The 19,645-nt window shown below is 44.5% G+C and overlaps 1 protein-coding gene across 1 annotated transcript in view; it reads left to right on the plus strand.

Moving 5' to 3' along the window:
* LOC123770690 (uncharacterized) overlaps positions 1 to 16,494 on the plus strand; it is a 48,593-nt gene extending 32,099 nt beyond the window's left edge. The window contains exons 11-15 of the mRNA XM_045762790.2: positions 5,344 to 5,469; positions 7,041 to 7,172; positions 7,650 to 7,767; positions 10,791 to 10,945; positions 13,008 to 16,494. Coding sequence (XP_045618746.1) covers positions 5,344 to 5,469; positions 7,041 to 7,172; positions 7,650 to 7,767; positions 10,791 to 10,945; positions 13,008 to 13,113 — 637 coding nt within the window. The 3' untranslated portion in view covers positions 13,114 to 16,494. The remainder of the gene's footprint in view (positions 1 to 5,343; positions 5,470 to 7,040; positions 7,173 to 7,649; positions 7,768 to 10,790; positions 10,946 to 13,007) is intronic.
* The last annotated feature ends 3,151 nt before the right edge of the window (positions 16,495 to 19,645 follow it).

Consider the following 19,645-nt stretch of genomic DNA (forward strand, 5'->3'; position numbering starts at 1 on the left):
TAACCAACCCCACCAACCCCACCCTTACTTATCCATGGAATGTCCTCGGTTCACAAGCTGTGTCTGAGGGACCCGGTCCTCGTGTGGGACACAAATGGCGAGGCATGTTTAATTTCACCTGATGCCTTTGTTTGCCTAGCAGTAAATAGGTACCTAGGAGTTAGGCAACTATTGTGGGTTGCTTCCTGGGGAAGGTCATTAGGTGGCCTAGGGGACCTTGTTAACCATTTCACTGTGCAATGCGCCTTGAGGCTCTCAACGGGTGGTGTGCAACGCGCCTCAGGGCTCTTATAGGTATAGTGTATCATTCAAAACTCCCGCGGCTACACGGGGTTCACATCAGCTTCCTCAGGGCTCTCCTAAATGGACGCGTTTGTGTTTTTTTTTTTTAATTGTGGGCAACATTCCCGGGTGTGAGAGCCTCAGTACTGAGTGAGCAACCAAGGCTGGCGCACGCAGCATGCGCTATCAGCATTGCTGTTCAGCTTGTGACCACAGCATCGCCTAAAAATGTCCAACTATATATATGTATCCGGTATTATTTAGCCATGATAGTATTATTAAACAAAAAGTTCCAAAGTGTGTTTGCACAAAATGAAATCTTCAGGGAACCAGATACAATAAGAATTCCAGAGAACAACATAGAGCACATAGAGGTGTCTAGAGACGAAGTGGAAAAAATGCTCAAGGAGCTAAATAAGAACAAAGCAGTTGGTCCAGATGGAGTTTCACCATGGGTTCTGAGAGAATGTGCACCTGAGCTCAGCATTCCTCTTAAACTGATTTTTCAGGTATCCCTGTTTACAGGAGTTGTAGCTGATGTGTGGAAAAAGGCTAACATAGTTCCAATCTACAAAAGTGGAAGCAGGGAAGACCCCCTTATTTATAGACCGGTATCATTGACAAGTGTAATAGTCAAAATATTGGAAAAAATAATTAAATCTAAATGGGTAGAACACCTGGAGAGAAATGATATAATATCAGACAGACAGTATGGTTTTCGATCTGGAAGATCCTGTGTATCGAATTTACTCAGTTTCTATGATCGAGCAACAGAGATATTACAGGAAAGAGATGGTTAAGTTGACTGCATCTATCTGGACCTAAAAAAGGCTTTCGACAGAGTTCCACATAAGAGGTTGTTCTGGAAACTGGAAAATATTGGAGGAGTGACAGGTACCCTTCTAACATGGATGAAAAATTTTCTGACTGATAGAAAAATGAGGGCTGTGATCAGAGGCAATGTATCGGACTGGAGAAATGTCACAAGTGGAGTACCACAGGGTTCAGTTCAGAAGGGCACCAGTGATGTTTATTGTCTACATAAATGATCTATCTACCAGTTGGTATACAGAATTATATGAACATGTTTGCTGATGATGCTAAGATAATAGGAAGGATAAGAAACTTAGATGATTGTCATGCCCTTCAAGATGACCTGGACAAAATAAGTATATGGAACACCACTTGGCAAATGGAATTTAATGTTAATAAATGCCATGTTATGGAATGTGGAATAGGAGAACATAGACCCCACACAACCTATATATTATGTGAGAAATCTTTAAAAAATTCTGATAAAGAAAGAGATCTAGGGGTGGTTCTAGATAGAAAACTATCACCTGAGGACCACAAAAAGAATATTGTGCGAGGAGCCTATGCCACGCTTTCTAACTTCAGAATTGCTTTTAAATACATGGATGACGATATACTAAAGAAATTGTTCACGACTTTTGTTAGGCCAAAGCTAGAATATGCAGCAGTTGTGTGGTGCCCATATCTTAAGAAGCACATCAACAAACTGGAAAAGGTGCAAAGACATGCTACTAAGTGGCTCCCAGAACTGAAGGGCAAGAGCTACGAGGAGAGGTTAGAGGCATTAAATATGTCAAAACTAGAAGACAGAAGAAAAAGAGGTGATATGATCACTACATACAAAATAGTAACAGGAATTGATAAAATCGATAGGGAAGATTTCCTGAGACCTGGAACTTTTAAGAACAAGAGGTCATAGATTTAAACTAGCTAAACACAGATGCCGAAGAAATATAAGAAAATTCACTTTCGCAAACAGAGTGGTAGACGGTTGGAACAAGTTAGGGGAGAAGGTGGTGGAGGCCAAGACCGTCAGTAGTTTCAAAGCGTTATATGACAAAGAGTGCTGGGAAGACGGGACACCACGAGTGTAGCTCTCATCCTGTAACTACACTTAAGTAATTACTGTAACCCCACGATTATCCGGGATTCAAACATCCGGAAAATGCCATTATACAACCAAAATCGTGACCGGATAAAGTTATCTCAATATCCCGTCAAAATGGCCACAGAAACTGGATAAAAGCTGGTTTGGCCGGATGAAAATTTGGCCGTACTGTATTAATCCCGTCTGCTGTTGGCTTTAGACGCATGGTGGAGGAGGGGGTGGGGTGGGTGGGTGGTGTTGGGAGGGTGGGAGGGGAGCGTCGGGAGGGACCACCTGGGTACAGGAATTACCATTAATTTTAGAACAATTAATCATAGCCAAAAACAAATGAAATAAGTTCTAGTAATTATGTAATAACAAATAAATAAGTTTCCTAAAAGTAATGTGCACAGGCTGAAGTTTCCTTCAAAAATATTGTGAGATTTTTTCCTCCTGGCGGCCTACGTAACGTGCTATAGCTGCCCCAAGTGGACGCGTCCAACACTGGTCAACCCATGTGCTCCCGTCCCTCATGTTATACCACAGTGCGCCATTAGTGAAATATTTTTTTAAATAACTTTTTTTATTTTCATAGTAACTTTAAACATTTTTGGCCAAGACTGTCTGGTAGGAGCATCAATAATTCTGGAGGTGTTAAGAGGAAGAAGGTTGTGCTAGCAATTAAAGACAAGTTACGTGTTGTTCAACCAGTGAGGCGCCACAGGCAGCCAAATGCCTTCAACAAGTGAGGCGCCACAGGCAAGCCAAGCGCCTTCAACAAGTGAGGCGCCACAGGCAAGCCAAGCGCCTTCAACAAGTGAGGCTTCACAGGCAAGCCAAGCGCCTTCAACAAGTGAGGCGCCACAGGCAGCCAAATGCATTCAACAAGTGAGGCGCCACAGGCAAGCCAAGCGCCTTCAACAAGTGAGGCGCCACAGGCAAGCCAAGCGCCTTCAACAAGTGAGGCTTCACAGGCAAGCCAAGCGCCTTCAACAAGTGAGGCGCCACAGGCAAGCCAAGCGCCTTCAACAAGTGAGGCGCCACAGGCAAGCCAAGCGCCTTCAACAAGTGAGGCGCCACAGGCAAGCCAAGCGCCTTCAACAAGTGAGGCGCCACAGGCAAGCCAAGCGCCTTCAACAAGTGAGGCGCCACAGGCAAGCCAAGCGCCTTCAACAAGTGAAGCCTCACAGGCAACCCAAATGCCTTCAACAAGTGAGGCGCAAGCAAGCGCCTTCAACAAGTGAGGCTTCACAGGCAACCCAAATGCCTTCAACCAGTGAGGCTTTAGCAGCTGGCAGTCAAAACTAACTTTGCTTAATGAACTGTACAGTAATTTTAAGTGTTAATTTTAGTGTTGTGTTAGTATAGGTTACGTAAATTGTTAAGAATTCTTAACTTGAAGATGTGTGGCATCAATCAAGAAGACGAACACCAACAAGGTAAGTTGAGGTTTCTAGTTGAATATTTAATAATTATATGTGGCAAGGCAATTCAAATTATGTTGTTTGTAGTATAAAAGTAGTTGGAAATTGTCACTTTTGGACTCGTAGGTGAAAAAGTACCATTATCCAAAAAATGTGATACAGTAATCCGGCTGGGGGTCCTTCCCATATAGTCCGGATGATCGAGTGGAGATAGTACTCCAAAGCATCATATGATGTGATGTGCAATTTACTGTAAGTCGGTCAGAGTGTAACACTGTAAAAGTGTTTGGTTTAGTTGTATTTAATACATACATGGAGTACATGAGTCACAGCCAGGGATTTGAGAAGGCGCCAAGTTGTCGGCCGGAGTTTCACACCTCTAAGAGTTAATGACCACCAAGTGACCCGAGGTCAGATCATGCGAATTTCACCTTACTTCTACTAATCTTATAATTGGAGCCTGGTAGCCTTCAAACATGCCGACGTTTAAGGAGTGGCTTGGTAGAGAGCCGGAGGCTATCTACTTGTGGGCGGAGTTAGCTACTAGGTTCCCCAATATATACTCGGAGAGCTATCGATTTGAGAGCATTAACGAGACAGAAGAACAGCAGCCAGCAGAGGAGAGAAGACGGCCTAGCAGGGAGGCTGTCGGCCGGCAGGGCGGGACAGTCTCTGTCAACTATAGACCCCATCCCTCTCTCTATCCAGCTATAGGCAGACACTTGGTGAGTTGAACATTAAGGTGACTTGGTCGTGTTTTACAAGTGTTGTGTGATGATCAGGGGCAGTCAGTTGTAGTGTTCTCAGATTCTTGGAGGATGACTCACTTTACATATATATATCTTGAACATTGCTTAAATTATGATACTTAGTATGTGAAATATAATTGAATTTATTATTTACATTGCCTTTAACTGTGTCCCCTAGAGTTGAGTTGAGGTGAGAAAGCCTCTGTGATTACTGGTTTCAGGATTTTACTGAGTACATGATAAAAATGGGACATACTAATAATGACCTTGATGACATCTATTGGGAATTTTGTGATACAGACAAGTTCCATTCCTTGTCTTGTATGTAATGATCATGAATGGATGGTGGCAGCATTTCGTCTTCTACTATCTACTCTTCTACTTCTACTATCTACTCTTCTACTTCTACCTATCTACACCTCTCCCTCCACCCCTCTCTAAACTCTCACTTTCAACTAATGACCCTCCTCGCTCCTCCCACCTCTCTACCTCTCACCCCAAACCCTCACTAATTACTTCACTATTCATTTCTTTCCTTTCGTTTTCTCTTATACGTTTGTGGCAGTGAAATGTATTCTAGAGTTCTCTCTAGAGTTTCGGGTAGCTGGTCAAGTTACGGCGCCTTGTAGTCTTAGCACCTAGGTAGTCAAATACCTAGGTTACAAGGTGTTGAACGAGAGAGGCTGCCTTAGGAACTCTGGGAGTGCTCTAGAATAGTTAGCTAACTGGGGACGGGATAACGGACTAGAGAGAGCTGTTTCCTCCGGCCTCGTTAGTTAACTGGGGGGTGGAATAATGGACAAGATAGAGCTATTTCCCCCTACCCCCCATTACAAGAGCATCATATGATGCAATGTGCAACTTAATGGTTAAACAATTCCAATGATCTGAAATGTGTTGAGAACTTTGAATGTTTTCCATAGAACAACTAAACCTCCAGGTTACTTGTCAGTGAATGATGTATATTTTCCTTTTGAATATCTTTCAGGAAGATCAAAAGTCGTTGGTCAACCAATTTTGACGACCTAGAGAAGTTCTGGATAAAGCTAAAGCTGCGTAACAATGCAACCGGCATGCACTCCATGAAATACGAACATTATCCGACTTTCTACAAGTAAGTTTTGTTTTTGTATTCTTGGATTTGAAAAGAATCTTCTCATATTTATCATCTGATTCTTTCTGTAGATAGTGCTGGAACATTTCTAAGCGAAAATGTCCTATTGACATTTGCTATGTTTTTTCTTGTAAATTTGATTAAATCTCTTGCACACAGATGTTAACAGACAAGCATACCAGTTGTTGATCAATGACAATTGTTTTCAGACAAAAATGGTAATTTAATGAGAAATAAAGCCTTCAATAACATTTTGTTGCAAGGGAAGGCTGGCCACAGACAGGCCAGGCTGAGGGAGTAGAACTTTTGAAGTTATTGACAGGTAATAATCAAATTCCAACTGCATGGGAGATTTTTTTCTTTGACTTTAACTTGATCAAAGGAATTTTTTCCTATTGATGTTACGTTAATGTAATTACCTCGCACGGGAGGCAGACCTCAAACAGAAAGAACTGCTTACATGCAGATATTTAACTTAAAGTATGAGACCATAGGAAAAAGCGGGAGCAAAGCGCCAAGCTTCCACCACACAGATAAAAGCCTGTCGACTTGGGTCGTTGGCTCCTTCTAGTGATAACTACTAATGAAGGGTAACCGACGGGGACTCGCTTCGAATTATTTTGAAGTGTGGTGCTATGAATCGGACCCGAGCTTTTAGGAACAGACAGAATTTACACATAAGCATGCAAGGCGTTGCAGAACATGAAAAGTAGGACAAGAATGTTGCGGGATTGGACTAAACGACCGTTTCTAGAACAATAACAATTTATTCAACGAAAATTTAGAACTACCACAACAATGAGTTTAAGTTACTTTAGTGTCTACCCCAGTGGACATTTAGCAACAGCTATTCAACAGCCTGGTGGACCCATGGAATCCTTTCCATCATTGCTGACTGAATAATAACGCTAACTGAACAGAGTGGTGCCCACTGGTGACACAAGCTTGCAATCAATATATGTCACGGCCCTCACAGTGAACAAATACTATAATCACAAAACTTGAATAGCTCTCCGCTCTTCCCAGCAAGGTACCAAGTAACTAGGCGGGTGATCTAACACTGATGATCCCCTATAAAAATCTTACGTTAGCACTTGTCTCTCTCAAGACACAAACAATAATAAAAGTTACACTAATTGAATTTAAAACAATTACACTGTACGTTTATCGACCGTCCACAGCGTTCAGCAACAATTCAATTTACGTTAACACAATTGTGTTTCAACGACACTCAACAATGCAACAATAACTCGAATGCCCTTTAATTACATCACACTTGAAACGTCAAGCATTCAGTAAGTAATTCCCAATTAATTACTGTCACACCGACAGCCTATTAATTCAGACGAGTATTGATAGACACTGCTGTCAGCCAACTGACAGGTGTCTTTCCGGTCTTACCACAAAATTACCTTAACGAGGGTTCTACTACTCTACTAAGTTCTACTCTACTCTGCTCACACTTAGCCTGCACCAGTGTAGCTCTGGCCTGCATCAATACACAATATCCCATAATATATACAAAATTTATAAGATAATTATTTGTGATAGCATATGGTTTCTTTCCTCAGGGCTGCTGAACTGCACCACGGACAGTGGAGTGTCCCTGAATTTGACTGTAATGGTTTTGTGAAGAAATGGGTTGTTCACTATGCAGCTCCGTTCTTTGGTTGGGATGCACTACGATCCAAGCTGGAGCTAAAGTAAGCCTCTTTCTGTATGATGATATCTTTTCTTAATTCTTCCATTAACCCTACCCATACAGGAAATTAACATGATGCCATTTCAATCCATCTTGGATCCTTATCAAATCACATGACAACTTTGGTAAGGGTCCAGGATGGACCAAAACATCACTTTCTGTTCATTTCATGTGTGTGGGTCAGGTTATTTGTTTTCAGCCATGTCATTGTGACTTCTTTATTTTCTGCATTCTATTTATTTCATATATCATATTATATATGATGTGGGCAGCTTAAATATGATTGTCAAGATAAATGTTGTACTGTTAAAGATTTTGTGACACGTATGCAGCTTTGCATTCATCGGTGGATGGGTCTTTGTATGGTTAGGGACTCGTGTTTCTTGCCCCATTTGTCCTGAGCATTCTCCTGCCATCCAATATTCGTTTTTTTTGTGTATTTTTTTACTAACAATATACCAACTCCTGTCACTTTCAGGGGTGCAGTTAGGGTGACGATGGACCTTATGAAGTTGGACATTGTTCAATGTCCAAATGAGTTCTACGTCCAGAATGCTTTTAAGGATAGTCATCGATGTGACAGGAAGTCATCTTATGTAAGTATGGAATATATTGGCTTGAATACGACAAATATTCAGCCATAATGAAGTTTACTGTAGGCTGTATGCCTACATAAGCCTTTATACCAGTACCATCTGAGCTAAGTATTTTGTAGAATCTTTATTTGAATAGTTTATACCATGACGTGTAGTCATCACTTTCACTGGCTCGGTAGGTGACCCGTCGCGCACCTCAAGGTGGGCTAAGTGGTGCCTCTGCCGGTGTAGTGATGGAGGCATTCGAGTCCGGTCTTCCTGCCGAAGCCTTTGGGTCTGACCAGTGTGCCCCCTTCTATCTGGCTTACTCGGTTGCGCCGGCCTTTTCTTTAGATTCCGGTGCTTTGGGAGATGACTCTGCCCCGGGTCCTGTGGAAGAGGATCCTGGGGTGGGGGAGGGGCTGACTTGGGGACCCCGCTGGACCCTGCCTAGGTTTTTCTGTCCTCTGAGCAGAAACAGGGAGTGGGGTTCTCCCTATTTTCACAGGAAGTGGGGTTATCTTTTTCCCCACTCTGCGTACGAGTTGGATTTGGTGTCTGCCCTTCCTTGGGTTCGGTTCCGTGTTTTCTTGGGTGCGTCGGTATCGTCTTTCCGGAGGGTTTCGGCTTCCCACTTCGAACCGTCTGCTTTGCGGGCGGCCCTTGCGGCTAACCTCCTGCGTGACCTGGATTATGCCTCGATGATGGATCCATCGTCTTTCAGGCTTGGGCCTTCGTTCCCTTTCTGGGTCCGTTACGAGGTTCCGGAGTCATCCTGGCTGGTGGACTGTCCTGTGTTTGCTTTGGAGGCTTGGCATTCCTTCTGTCGTTCCTGCACACTTGAGTGGCGTGAGGCGTCGACGGTAGTTCAGGTTTTCCTGGGGGGGCGACCTTGAGCACCTCAATGAGTGCTTGCTTGCCCCTGCCCTTCCCTGGGATGTTGGCGTCGTGCAGCTCCATGTGCAGGTTCCCTCCCTTTTGGCTACGCAGGTTGCTGAGGACTTACCCGCCCGGGGCCTCTTGGCTTCGGCCTTGCACTTCTTTTCCCTCCTGGAGCTGTCTTTGGACTGGCTCGAGGTGGATGTGGGGATGCTTTGGGCCATTCCTGGGTCCGGCACCTTGGGCTTAGCGGCTCGCTCATCGGCTGCCTTGTTGAAGCTGTGTGCACTGATCTTGCGGGATGCAGTTTCCCTGTTTTATGCTTCCCGGCTTGCTTGTCGACAGGCGGTGTTTGCCTCCACTCTGGAATCAGCCTGGGCCCTGGCTCTTAGTATGTCTTTGCCTTTTTGTCCGCTGCTTTTTGCATCTTCGGCTGTGGCGCAGTATATTCAGGCTGCTTCGGCCAGTTGCCGTCCTATGTCTGACTTGTTGGTTCTCCGGGGGTCCCTGGGAGTAGGGGTGCCTTCCCGGAGGGGTCGTGCCAGGGCTCGGGGTTCCTCTCATCGTGGTAGGCCGCAGGTGCCAGATTCAGGTTCGGCTCTGCCTTCAAACCCCGCCTTCGGACCCACCATGGTACCCGCCTTCCTCTGATCGGCGCAGTGTTCGCCCTGTGCATGGTTCTGGGTCTCGTAAGGGGCGCCGGCCCTTTCATGGTTCGCTCCATTGACAGGGTGATGGGGGGAGGCTTGTGCTGTTCGCTCACGCCTGGTCCCACGATTTATGGGCGTTTCTGGTCGTTTCCTTTGATCTGCAGTGGGGTTGGGTGGCCCTTTCCCCTTCGAGGGGTTCGGGGCTGGCGGGGCAGGGCTCTTCTCCTTTGCTCCGTTGAGTCGTCTTGGAGTGGGTTCGCTTGGGCGACGTCGAAACGATGTCGTCCATCAGGTGGGTTTCCCCGTCTGTTTCCAGTGCCGATACGGGACTGTGCAGACCTGTGGTTCATTCTGGACTTGTCCTGTCTGAACCCCAGGGTTTATTTCCCCTCCTTTCGTATGACTTACGCTGTCCCAGGTTCGGCTCCTGTTGGAGTCGGGTTCTTGGATGGTGTCCCTGGACCTCTGGGCCGCTTATTGGCACGTTCTGATTCATCCGGGGTTCAGGGACTGACTCAGTTTTGTGGTGGGGCGTTAAGGTTACTGTTTTCGTTGTCTCCCGTTCAGGTTGAATCTGGCACCTCACGTGTTCACACGCCTTACGCGGGTCGTCATGGCCCCGTCTACTTCTCTTAGGTGTTCAGGTGTTGGCCTACCTCGACGACTGGCTGGTTAGGGCTCCCAACCGGTCCTGTTGTCTGCTAGCCAGGGATTTGATTCTTTCCGAGCTTGCCGGGTTCGGGTTCTTAGTGAACTAGAGGAAGTCCCATCTGGTTCCCACCCAGGTTCGGGCGTGGCTGGGACTCTCAGACCATTTCCTTGTCTCTTCCTCTGGAGTATCTCCTCCGGCTGCGGTCCTGCTTGTGCCTGTTTCTGGGGGGCTCCCGGGTCACCGGGACCTAGTACAGTACAGTAGTTGGAAGCCATCTCGGCCAGATGGTATCAGGGAGCCACCGGAGCTTACCCAAAGGGAGGCGTTTCATAACATTCAATGCTGGGTTTTATACACTTCCCTCTTACACATTAGGTTTTGTGTGAATCATATTCGTGCATCAAGATCACCACCTTTCCTCTACTTTTGTATTCATTGAGTGTGCTAACCTAAACTCATATTCACTGGATGTATTACAGCACCTCATTGTAACCCTGTACTCATAACGTGACACTTCTTATCCTGAAATATATATACCTGTCCAGGGATTTCTTTCTTATCAGCTATGAGCAAAACATGTCTGATTATCAACCCATAAACGATGTCGTCCATTCACTAGCAGATTTTCAAGTTAAAATCCGTATAGGCGAGTTGTTGTTGTTGTTCAGATTAAGCTCAGATTGATGATACATAATAAGATATATAAAATATATTAACAGTTGTGATGTACAACACTTGGAAAAACATTGAAGCTTAAAGTGAGTTCATGAAACTTTAGAAAAGTGACAATTATATTCTGCATGTAAATGTGTTAGGCAACCATTCATCTCAATTGTTAATATAACTTTCTTGGGTTTGTACAGTGTGTGCCCATCCAAGGACGTGGCTTTGACACTGGCGGCTATAAATGTGAGTGTATCCAAGGTTACGAATATCCATTTGAAGACCCCATCACCTATTTTGACGGTCAGCTGGTTGAGGCCGAGTTCCTTAATATTATCCGTGACAAGAAAACCAGGTAAGGAAAGTGTTCAAATATTGGATAAGCATGTAAGTGACCAGTGGTTTGTAGGTCTCTCAAAGTTTCAACAGTATACAGTAATTTATAATAACAATCTGTGGTCAGTGCTGACAGTGGGCAGCCTTAAAAATGACAGTACAGTACTGTACAGTGACACCTCGGCTTACGAATGTCCCTCTTTACAAATTTTTTGGGTTACGAGCCCAATTTCATCATAAAATTTGAATCAAGTTACGAACTTTGCCTCTAGTTACATAGTTTGTTGATACAGTACTCGTATGGGCGACCGAACGCGTGATTGCTTGTGGCACAGTCACCCACGCTTCAGTTTGAAGCCAGACCACGAGGACCACGAGCCAGAACCTGGCCCCCTCAGAGAGGCATGAGGAGCAATGGCCTATGGAAATCCCCATGTGGTTGGGAACATTCTATGTCTGACATCCAGAAAGGTAGGCGTCCCAAAACAAACCCCTATTCTGGTGGAACTATTGCTACCGAAAGTCAAACAAGTGGACAGAACTCCCCAAACGAAAAATAGTAGACGAGCCTGACATCGTCATATTGCTGTGCCGCTGTCTACGCACCCCCCCCCCCTCCCTGGGAGGGGGAAGGAGGAGCCCCAAACCCTCATGCTGGCGACCCAACCTTCAGTTCTTGGCTGATGCGATTATCAAAAAGTCTTGTGCCTCTGGCTCCGAATATTTTGTCTCAATTCTGAGTCTTGTGACATGGACTGTCTCTCCAGGTGGTGTGTGAGCCAGGAGTAATAATCCACAGTACTCGAGCTGCATGTGCCTAGGGCTACCTTCCCTAGGTGCCCAGTAAGTACTACCCTTAGGGCTTGGGGCCACCTTCCACAAATCACCTTGCGATCTGCCTCCGCTGTGCCTTTTACTGCTCGGTACTTGGCCGCCCTAGGGGTCAGCTTGGGTTTTCTTGCCTTTGTTTGTCCTTGGGTTGGGGGTAATTTTCGTCACGGGTAGGGGCATGGGGTACTGCACAGCTAGTTTTCACTAATTATAGCAGCCGGCTCTGTTCCGCCTGGGTACGTTGTCCTCATGTGGGGGGTTTTCTTTTGTTTTTGTTTTCTGCCTGGTGGGGAAGGGGGGTCTGCCTTTGTGGTTCCTTCTGGGGGTTGTGGGGGCTATATATTCTCTGCTGTGCTTTTGGTGGTATCCCCCACTTGGCTCCTGTGGGTGGACACGTCCCGGGCGTTCAGCTCTTAGCAGTTTGTTTGGTAGACTTGGGAGCTGGTTTGCAGTACCTTGTCTGGGCTTCCCTTAGCGTGTTAAGAAGGCTAAGGGCCCTGGGAAACCCCGCGGGGACTCCATGGTCCGATGGATGTGACCCTTGAGTCCGCTCTCGCTTCGTGCGAGCTTGAAGGTTGCTCTCTCCCCTTGTCTCGGGATAACACTCACCGGTTGTGCCTCCGCCATGCTGCCTGACTAATTTTGGCTGGCTGGCTGGCTGGTTGAGACTGACTGACTGACTGAGACTGAAACAAAAAAAAAGCATAAAAACAGTGAAATTGTTCACAAGGAATTCAATCGCGGTTATCACTCGGCAGGAGACACTGGTAAACTGAAGCGTGTTACACCGGGCCGCGGGGACGATTAGCCCCAGAAGCACCTCAAGGTAACCTCAAGGTACACACTCGGTCAGTCTATACGTGTATCAACAAACTCCAGTAACGAGGCAAACCTCAAATACAGAGTCAAATGTTTTGAAGAAATTGAGCTTGAGAACCGAACAATTTGAAAACGGTAGCATTCGAAAACCGAGGTTCCACTGTATTTGAAACTTTGGTGTTCTTGCAGATGCCCAAAAATAGGAGGACAGTAACTTTTGAACTAAGTCTGATTGATCTGGAATTTGTATTTTTGTGTTTTTGAGTAAAAACAAAGATATAGACCAACTTTCAGGAAAATTGTAAGAGCACAACATGAACCGTCTTGGAATGAATGTTTTGTGAAGATTCCTTTATTGGTGTGTAATACTTTATTTAAAATTGTATGTGTATCATTGTGAAGGTACCTAAAGTGCCTCTTGTGTTCTTCAGGTATGATTTCCTCAAGTGTCGAGTAGCAGGAGCAGCAGGACTCCAGGGCAGCTTCCTTGTCATCCTGGCACTTGCCGTCTTCACCCTTGTATTCCGTCGCCATTAGTATATTATGGATGCTACTTCAGCGTTCGGCAGATAGCAAACAAAGTACTGTATTTCCATATCTGTGATAGCTTCGTTAAAGGTGTTATACTGGTATTTTGGTTTATATACACTGGTTATCACAATGAACTTTTTGTTCCTGAGGAATTTCATAGAATTTCAGCATTATCAGATGTTGATGAATATGTTGAAAATGTGAGGAGGTAAAACTTTTTTTAACTAGTTACCGTGTTTGTCGGCGTATAAGACGATTTTTTTTTATTTTGAAATGTATCTTAAAATTGGCATATTACGGATGGGAGAGGAAGCGCCGTTGGTTAGGGAGCTGGAGGACCATTGGCAAGTTTGCTACGCACAAAAATCTTTTCCAATAATAAAATATTGAAAACAAGCCAGATTATTACAGTAAATTGTATTACTAATAATAATACCTGTATATTGAAAACAAGCTGAGTTATCAGTCTGTTATCACAAACTTATGAGAAATTGCTTACAATACGTGAGCAGTTATGAGAAAGCTCACATATCATCTCGCCATCTTACCCAGCATACATAACCCACACCTGATGTGTCATACATTATTTAATGACTGTGTTATCTTTAAGAAACATATATTCATTATGTAAAGGAAAAATGCTCCTAGAAATTTGAAAGGAATGATAAACTTTCATCTGCCTGTCAGCCATTTGCAACGAGTGATTGACAACAAAACCAGAGCACTGTGATGGTGACCCACCAGGTGGTGGTGCACTTGGTGGTGCATCAGACCCTGGTGGTGCATCAGGCCCTGGTGGTGCATCAGGTCCTGGTGGTGCATCAGACCCTGGTGGTGCATCAGGTCCTGGTGGTGCATCAGGTCCTGGTGGTGCATCAGGCCCTGGTGGTGCATCAGGCCCTGGTGGTGCATCAGGCCCTGGTGGTGCATCAGGCCCTGGTGGTGCATCAGACCCTGGTGGTGCATCAGACCCTGGTGGTGCATCAGGCCCTGGTGGTGCATCAGGCCCTGGTGGTGCATCAGGTCCTGGTGGTGCATCAGGTCCTGGTGGTGCATCAGGCCCTGGTGGTGCATCAGGCCCTGGTGGTGCATCAGGCCCTGGTGGTGCATCAGGCCCTGGTGGTGCATCAGGTCCTGGTGGTGCATCAGGTCCTGGTGGTGCATCAGGTCCTGGTGGTGCATCAGGCCCTGGTGGTGCATCAGGCCCTGGTGGTGCATCAGGCCCTGGTGGTGCATCAGGCACTGGTGGTGCATCAGACCCTGGTGGTGCATCAGGTCCTGGTGGTGCATCAGGCCCTGGTGGTGCATCAGACCCTGGTGGTGCATCAGGCCCTGGTGGTGCATCAGGCCCTGGTGGTGCATCAGGCCCTGGTGGTGCATCAGGCCCTGGTGGTGCATCAGGCCCTGGTGGTGCATCAGGCCCTGGTGGTGCATCAGGCCCTGGTGGTGCATCAGACCCTGGTGGTGCATCAGACCCTGGTGGTGCATCAGGCCCTGGTGGTGCATCAGACCCTGGTGGTGCATCAGACCCTGGTGGTGCATCAGGCCCTGGTGGTGCATCAGACCCTGGTGGTGCATCAGGCCCTGGTGGTGCATCAGGCCCTGGTGGTGCATCAGGCCCTGGTGGTGCATCAGACCCTGGTGGTGCATCAGGCCCTGGTGGTGCATCAGGCCCTGGTGGTGCATCAGGCCCTGGTGGTGCATCAGACCCTGGTGGTGCATCAGGCCCTGGTGGTGCATCAGGCCCTGGTGGTGCATCAGGCCCTGGTGGTGCATCAGGCCCTGGTGGTGCATCATGCCCTGGTGGTGCATCAGGCCCTGGTGGTGCATCAGGCCCTGGTGGTGCATCAGGCCCTGGTGGTGCATCAGGTCCTGGTGGTGCATCAGGCCCTGGTGGTGCATCAGGCCCTGGTGGTGCATCAGATCCTGGTGGTGCATCAGGCCCTGGTGGTGCATCAGGCCCTGGTGGTGCATCAGGTCCTGGTGGTGCATCAGGCCCTGGTGGTGCATCAGGCCCTGGTGGTGCATCAGGCCCTGGTGGTGCATCAGGCCCTGGTGGTGCATCAGGCCCTGGTGGTGCATCAGGCCCTGGTGGTGCATCAGGCCCTGGTGGTGCATCAGACCCTGGTGGTGCATCAGGCCCTGGTGGTGCATCAGGCCCTGGTGGTGCATCAGACCCTGGTGGTGCATCAGGCCCTGGTGGTGCATCACCACCTGGTGGTGCATCACCACCTGGTGGTGCATCACCACCTGGTGGTGCATCACCACCTGGTGGTGCATCACCACCTGGTGGCCTGATGCAGCAACACAAAACATCACATTCAGAAATACAAGTTTCACATCCTGTTTAACAATTCTCTTGCTCAAAATATAAACAACTATACAGCTTATCTTAGAGGAGGTAAGAATTGGGGGGTACAAAATCCACTTGAAAATATCTTTCAATACATGTATGATGAAACAATCTAAAATATTTTTTCCATAAAAATATCCTTGTAAAATAGGGGTGCATCCTGTGCAAGGGTGCGTTATTTACACCGGCAAATACGGTAATGTGTGACTCAGACGACACATGAGTAAGTACTGATAATGTGAGATTGGATAATCAAGCTACATACATGTATTGACCAGGAAATAATCAACCCCACATGCATACAGTGAAAGTGATAATGTTTCAGTCTATCCTGTACCCTTATCAAGTCATCACATTTTTGTCATTTTGTGCTTGTGGGTTTAATAATGCACTATTTGTTTAAGCCACATTATTGTGACTTATTCGCGGCAATATCCATGAACTTCCATTTATTAAAAAGTAAGGAACGGGAGAGAGATCAAAATCGCTGTGCTAAATATGATGAATGTAATGTACAGTATTTATAAATGCTATGGAATGACACCACAGGACGCCACCACAAGGTATTTAAATTAAATACTGCTCAAATAGCATAAGTATTAGCAGTAGACATTTTTGCCACTGTTCCTTGAAGTCTCTTGTCCTTGCAGAAAAATGCAAAATGTTTGACACTGCTTGTCTTGTGTCCTTTTGTAATGTGTAATGTGATGGCAAATATTGGACGATCAAGTAGTAATGTGGTTTGATATGAAGTTTTATAGCCATCAAACTTGGGATAAGTTTGACTAGTAAAATGTATATTTTGAATTTCACTTCAGTATAATTGAATTTCAACCACATGAAAATGAATTGGCATGTTTGTAAATCTGAGATGCATATTCGTGTATGCAATTAGCTAGATACTGTGCTAGCATATTTTATGTGTAATATTTCATCTAAGGTCACATGTTTTATGAAAAACTGGATAAGGAAATGTGTTTATTATTAAACATGGCAAAAAAAAAAAGACGTTAAAACATGGCATAAAAAAAGGACGTTATTGTTTCCCACTTTTTTTGTTTAATGCTCTCCGTTTTAACACTGTTGATCACAGCATTAAAATTATGGTGCTTTAGTGAAAGTGAAAGAACTTTTGCCTAGGTGTAAATGTTTTGGGATAGGCAAAACCACTTTAAATTTGCCGGATATCAAAACATTGGACAGACTGGTCTTTAATGTCAGCTGTTACTTGGAAGATTTCATTATGGTGGTGTATTTAGTTGATGGAACCTTTGGTAACAGCATCAGGCACATTGACAATGGCTGGCAACATTGTCATGGACACATCCTCTTGTTTAGACAGTACCTATTGTGACAGTCGTCAACAGTCACGAATTCATACATACTTAGCTTTTAGATAGTAGTATACTGTACATACTGACTAATAAGGAATTCTTTTAAAATAAATGAAGCTAAAACACAAATGTTCCTAGGCCTAGTATAGCACACACATACTATATTAGGCCTCAGGTATTGTGTGCAAAAATATTGTGCAAAATTACTAGAAAATGAGTGTTCTGGTTTGTCCAAGTCAATAGTGCCCATTTCTACTTTCTAATTGCATTGTAGGTGGGTATATATACTATGGTGGTCATGGTTACTATAAGTACTATATATACTATGGTGGTCATGGTTACTATAAGTACTATATATACTATGGTGGTCATGGTTACTATAAGTACTATATATACTATGGTAGTCATGGTTACTATAAGTACTATATATACTATGGTGGTCATGGTTACTATAAGTACTATATATACTATGGTAGTCATGGTTACTATAAGTACTATATATACTATGGTGGTCATGGTTACTATAAGTACTATATATACTATGGTGGTCATGGTTACTATAAGTACTATATATACTATGGTGGTCATGGTTACTATAAGTACTATATATACTATGGTAGTCATGGTTACTATAAGTACTATATATACTATGGTAGTCATGGTTACTATAAGTACTATATATACTATGGTAGTCATGGTTACTATAAGTACTATATATACTATGGTAGTCATGGTTACTATAAGTACTATATATACTATGGTGGTCATGGTTACTATAAGTACTATATATACTATGGTGGTCATGGTTACTATAAGTACTATATATACTATGGTAGTCATGGTTACTATAAGTACTATATATACTATGGTGGTCATGGTTACTATAAGTACTACCACAATACTATGGTAGTCATGGTTACTATAAGTACTATATATACTATGGTAGTCATGGTTACTATAAGTACTACCACAATACTATGGTAGTCATGGTTACTATAAGTACTACCACAATACTATGGTGGTCATGGTTACTATAAGTACTACAGTACCACAATACTATGGTAGTCATGGTTACTATAAGTACTATATATACTATGGTAGTCATGGTTACTATAAGTACTACCACAATACTATGGTGGTCATGGTTACTATAAGTGCTACCACAATACTATGGTAGTCATGGTTACTATAAGTACTACCACAATACTATGGTAGTCATGGTTACTATAAGTACTACCACAATACTATGGTAGTCATGGTTACTATAAGTACTACCACAATACTATGGTGGTCATGGTTACTATAAGTACTACCACAATACTATGGTAGTCATGGTTACTATAAGTACTACCACAATACTATGGTAGTCATGGTTACTATAAGTACTACCACAATACTATGGTAGTCATGGTTACTATAAGTACTACCACAACACTATGGTGGTCATGGTTACTATAAGTACTACCACAATACTATGGTGGTCATGGTTACTATAAGTACTACCACAATAGGAGGATGGGCTGTCATGGTTACTATAAGTACTACCACAATACTATGGTGGTCATGGTTACTATAAGTACTACCACAATACTATGGTAGTCATGGTTACTATAAGTACTACCACAATACTATGGTAGTCATGGTTACTATAAGTACTACCACAACACTATGGTGGTCATGGTTAATATAAGTACTACCACAATAGGAGGATGGGCTGTGTCATGGACGCATCAAATAACATTATCAGTTTTTGTTTGTATAAAAGAATTATTAATTTGCATTTATGCAAATTACCAGGTGAAGAATTTAATTTTGAATTGTTATAAAAATCCTGCAAGCTGAATATGTTGTGATAGGTATAGGTATATTCACACACAGTTTTGATTACAAAAAATTGAAATATGGGCAACTATACAAGTTTAAAACACAGATAATTTTTCTCTATTTAGTATATGTATCATATTTTGAGATGTATATACTCTCAGGTGTTAGGTAGTCATGCTCCAGCAGCAGCTATATGTACTGTGAGGTGTTAGGTAGTCATGCTCCAGCAGCAGCAGCAGCAGCAGCAGCTATATATACTGTGAGGTGTTAGGTAGTCATGCTCCAGCAGCAGCAGCAGCAGCTATATATACTGTGAGGTGTTAGGTAGTCATGCTCCAGCAGCAGCTATATGTACTGTGAGGTGTTAGGTAGTCATGCTCCAGCAGCAGCAGCAGCAGCAGCAGCAGCTATATATACTGTGAGGTGTTAGGTAGTCATGCTCCAGCAGCAGCAGCAGCAGCAGCAGCTATATATACTGTGAGGTGTTAGGTAGTCATGCTCCAGCAGCAGCAGCAGCTATATATACTGTGAGGTGTTAGGTAGTCATGCTCCAGCAGCAGCAGCTATATGTACTGTGAGGTGTTAGGTAGTCATGCTCCAGCAGCAGCAGCTATATGTACTGTGAGGTGTTAGGTAGTCATGCTCCAGCAGCAGCAGCTATATATACTGTGAGGTGTTAGGTAGTCATGCTCCAGCAGCAGCAGCAGCTATATATACTGTGAGGTGTTAGGTAGTCATGCTCCAGCAGCAGCAGCAGCTATATATACTGTGAGGTGTTAGGTAGTCATGCTCCAGCAGCAGCAACAGCAGCTATATATACTGTGAGGTGTTAGGTAGTCATGCTCCAGCAGCAGCAGCAGCAGCTATATATACTGTGAGGTGTTAGTCATGCTCCAGCAGCAGCAACAGCAGTTGTATACACTGTGAGGTGTAAGGTAGTCATGCTCCAGCAGCAGCTGTTAAAGCTAAACAATAGATTATTCAGCAAGTGTGAAAAGTAAACAATGGACTAGCATGTGTTAGAAGG

This window comes from Procambarus clarkii, chromosome 14 (genome assembly GCF_040958095.1).
Source record: "Procambarus clarkii isolate CNS0578487 chromosome 14, FALCON_Pclarkii_2.0, whole genome shotgun sequence".
NCBI lineage: Eukaryota > Metazoa > Arthropoda > Malacostraca > Decapoda > Cambaridae > Procambarus > Procambarus clarkii.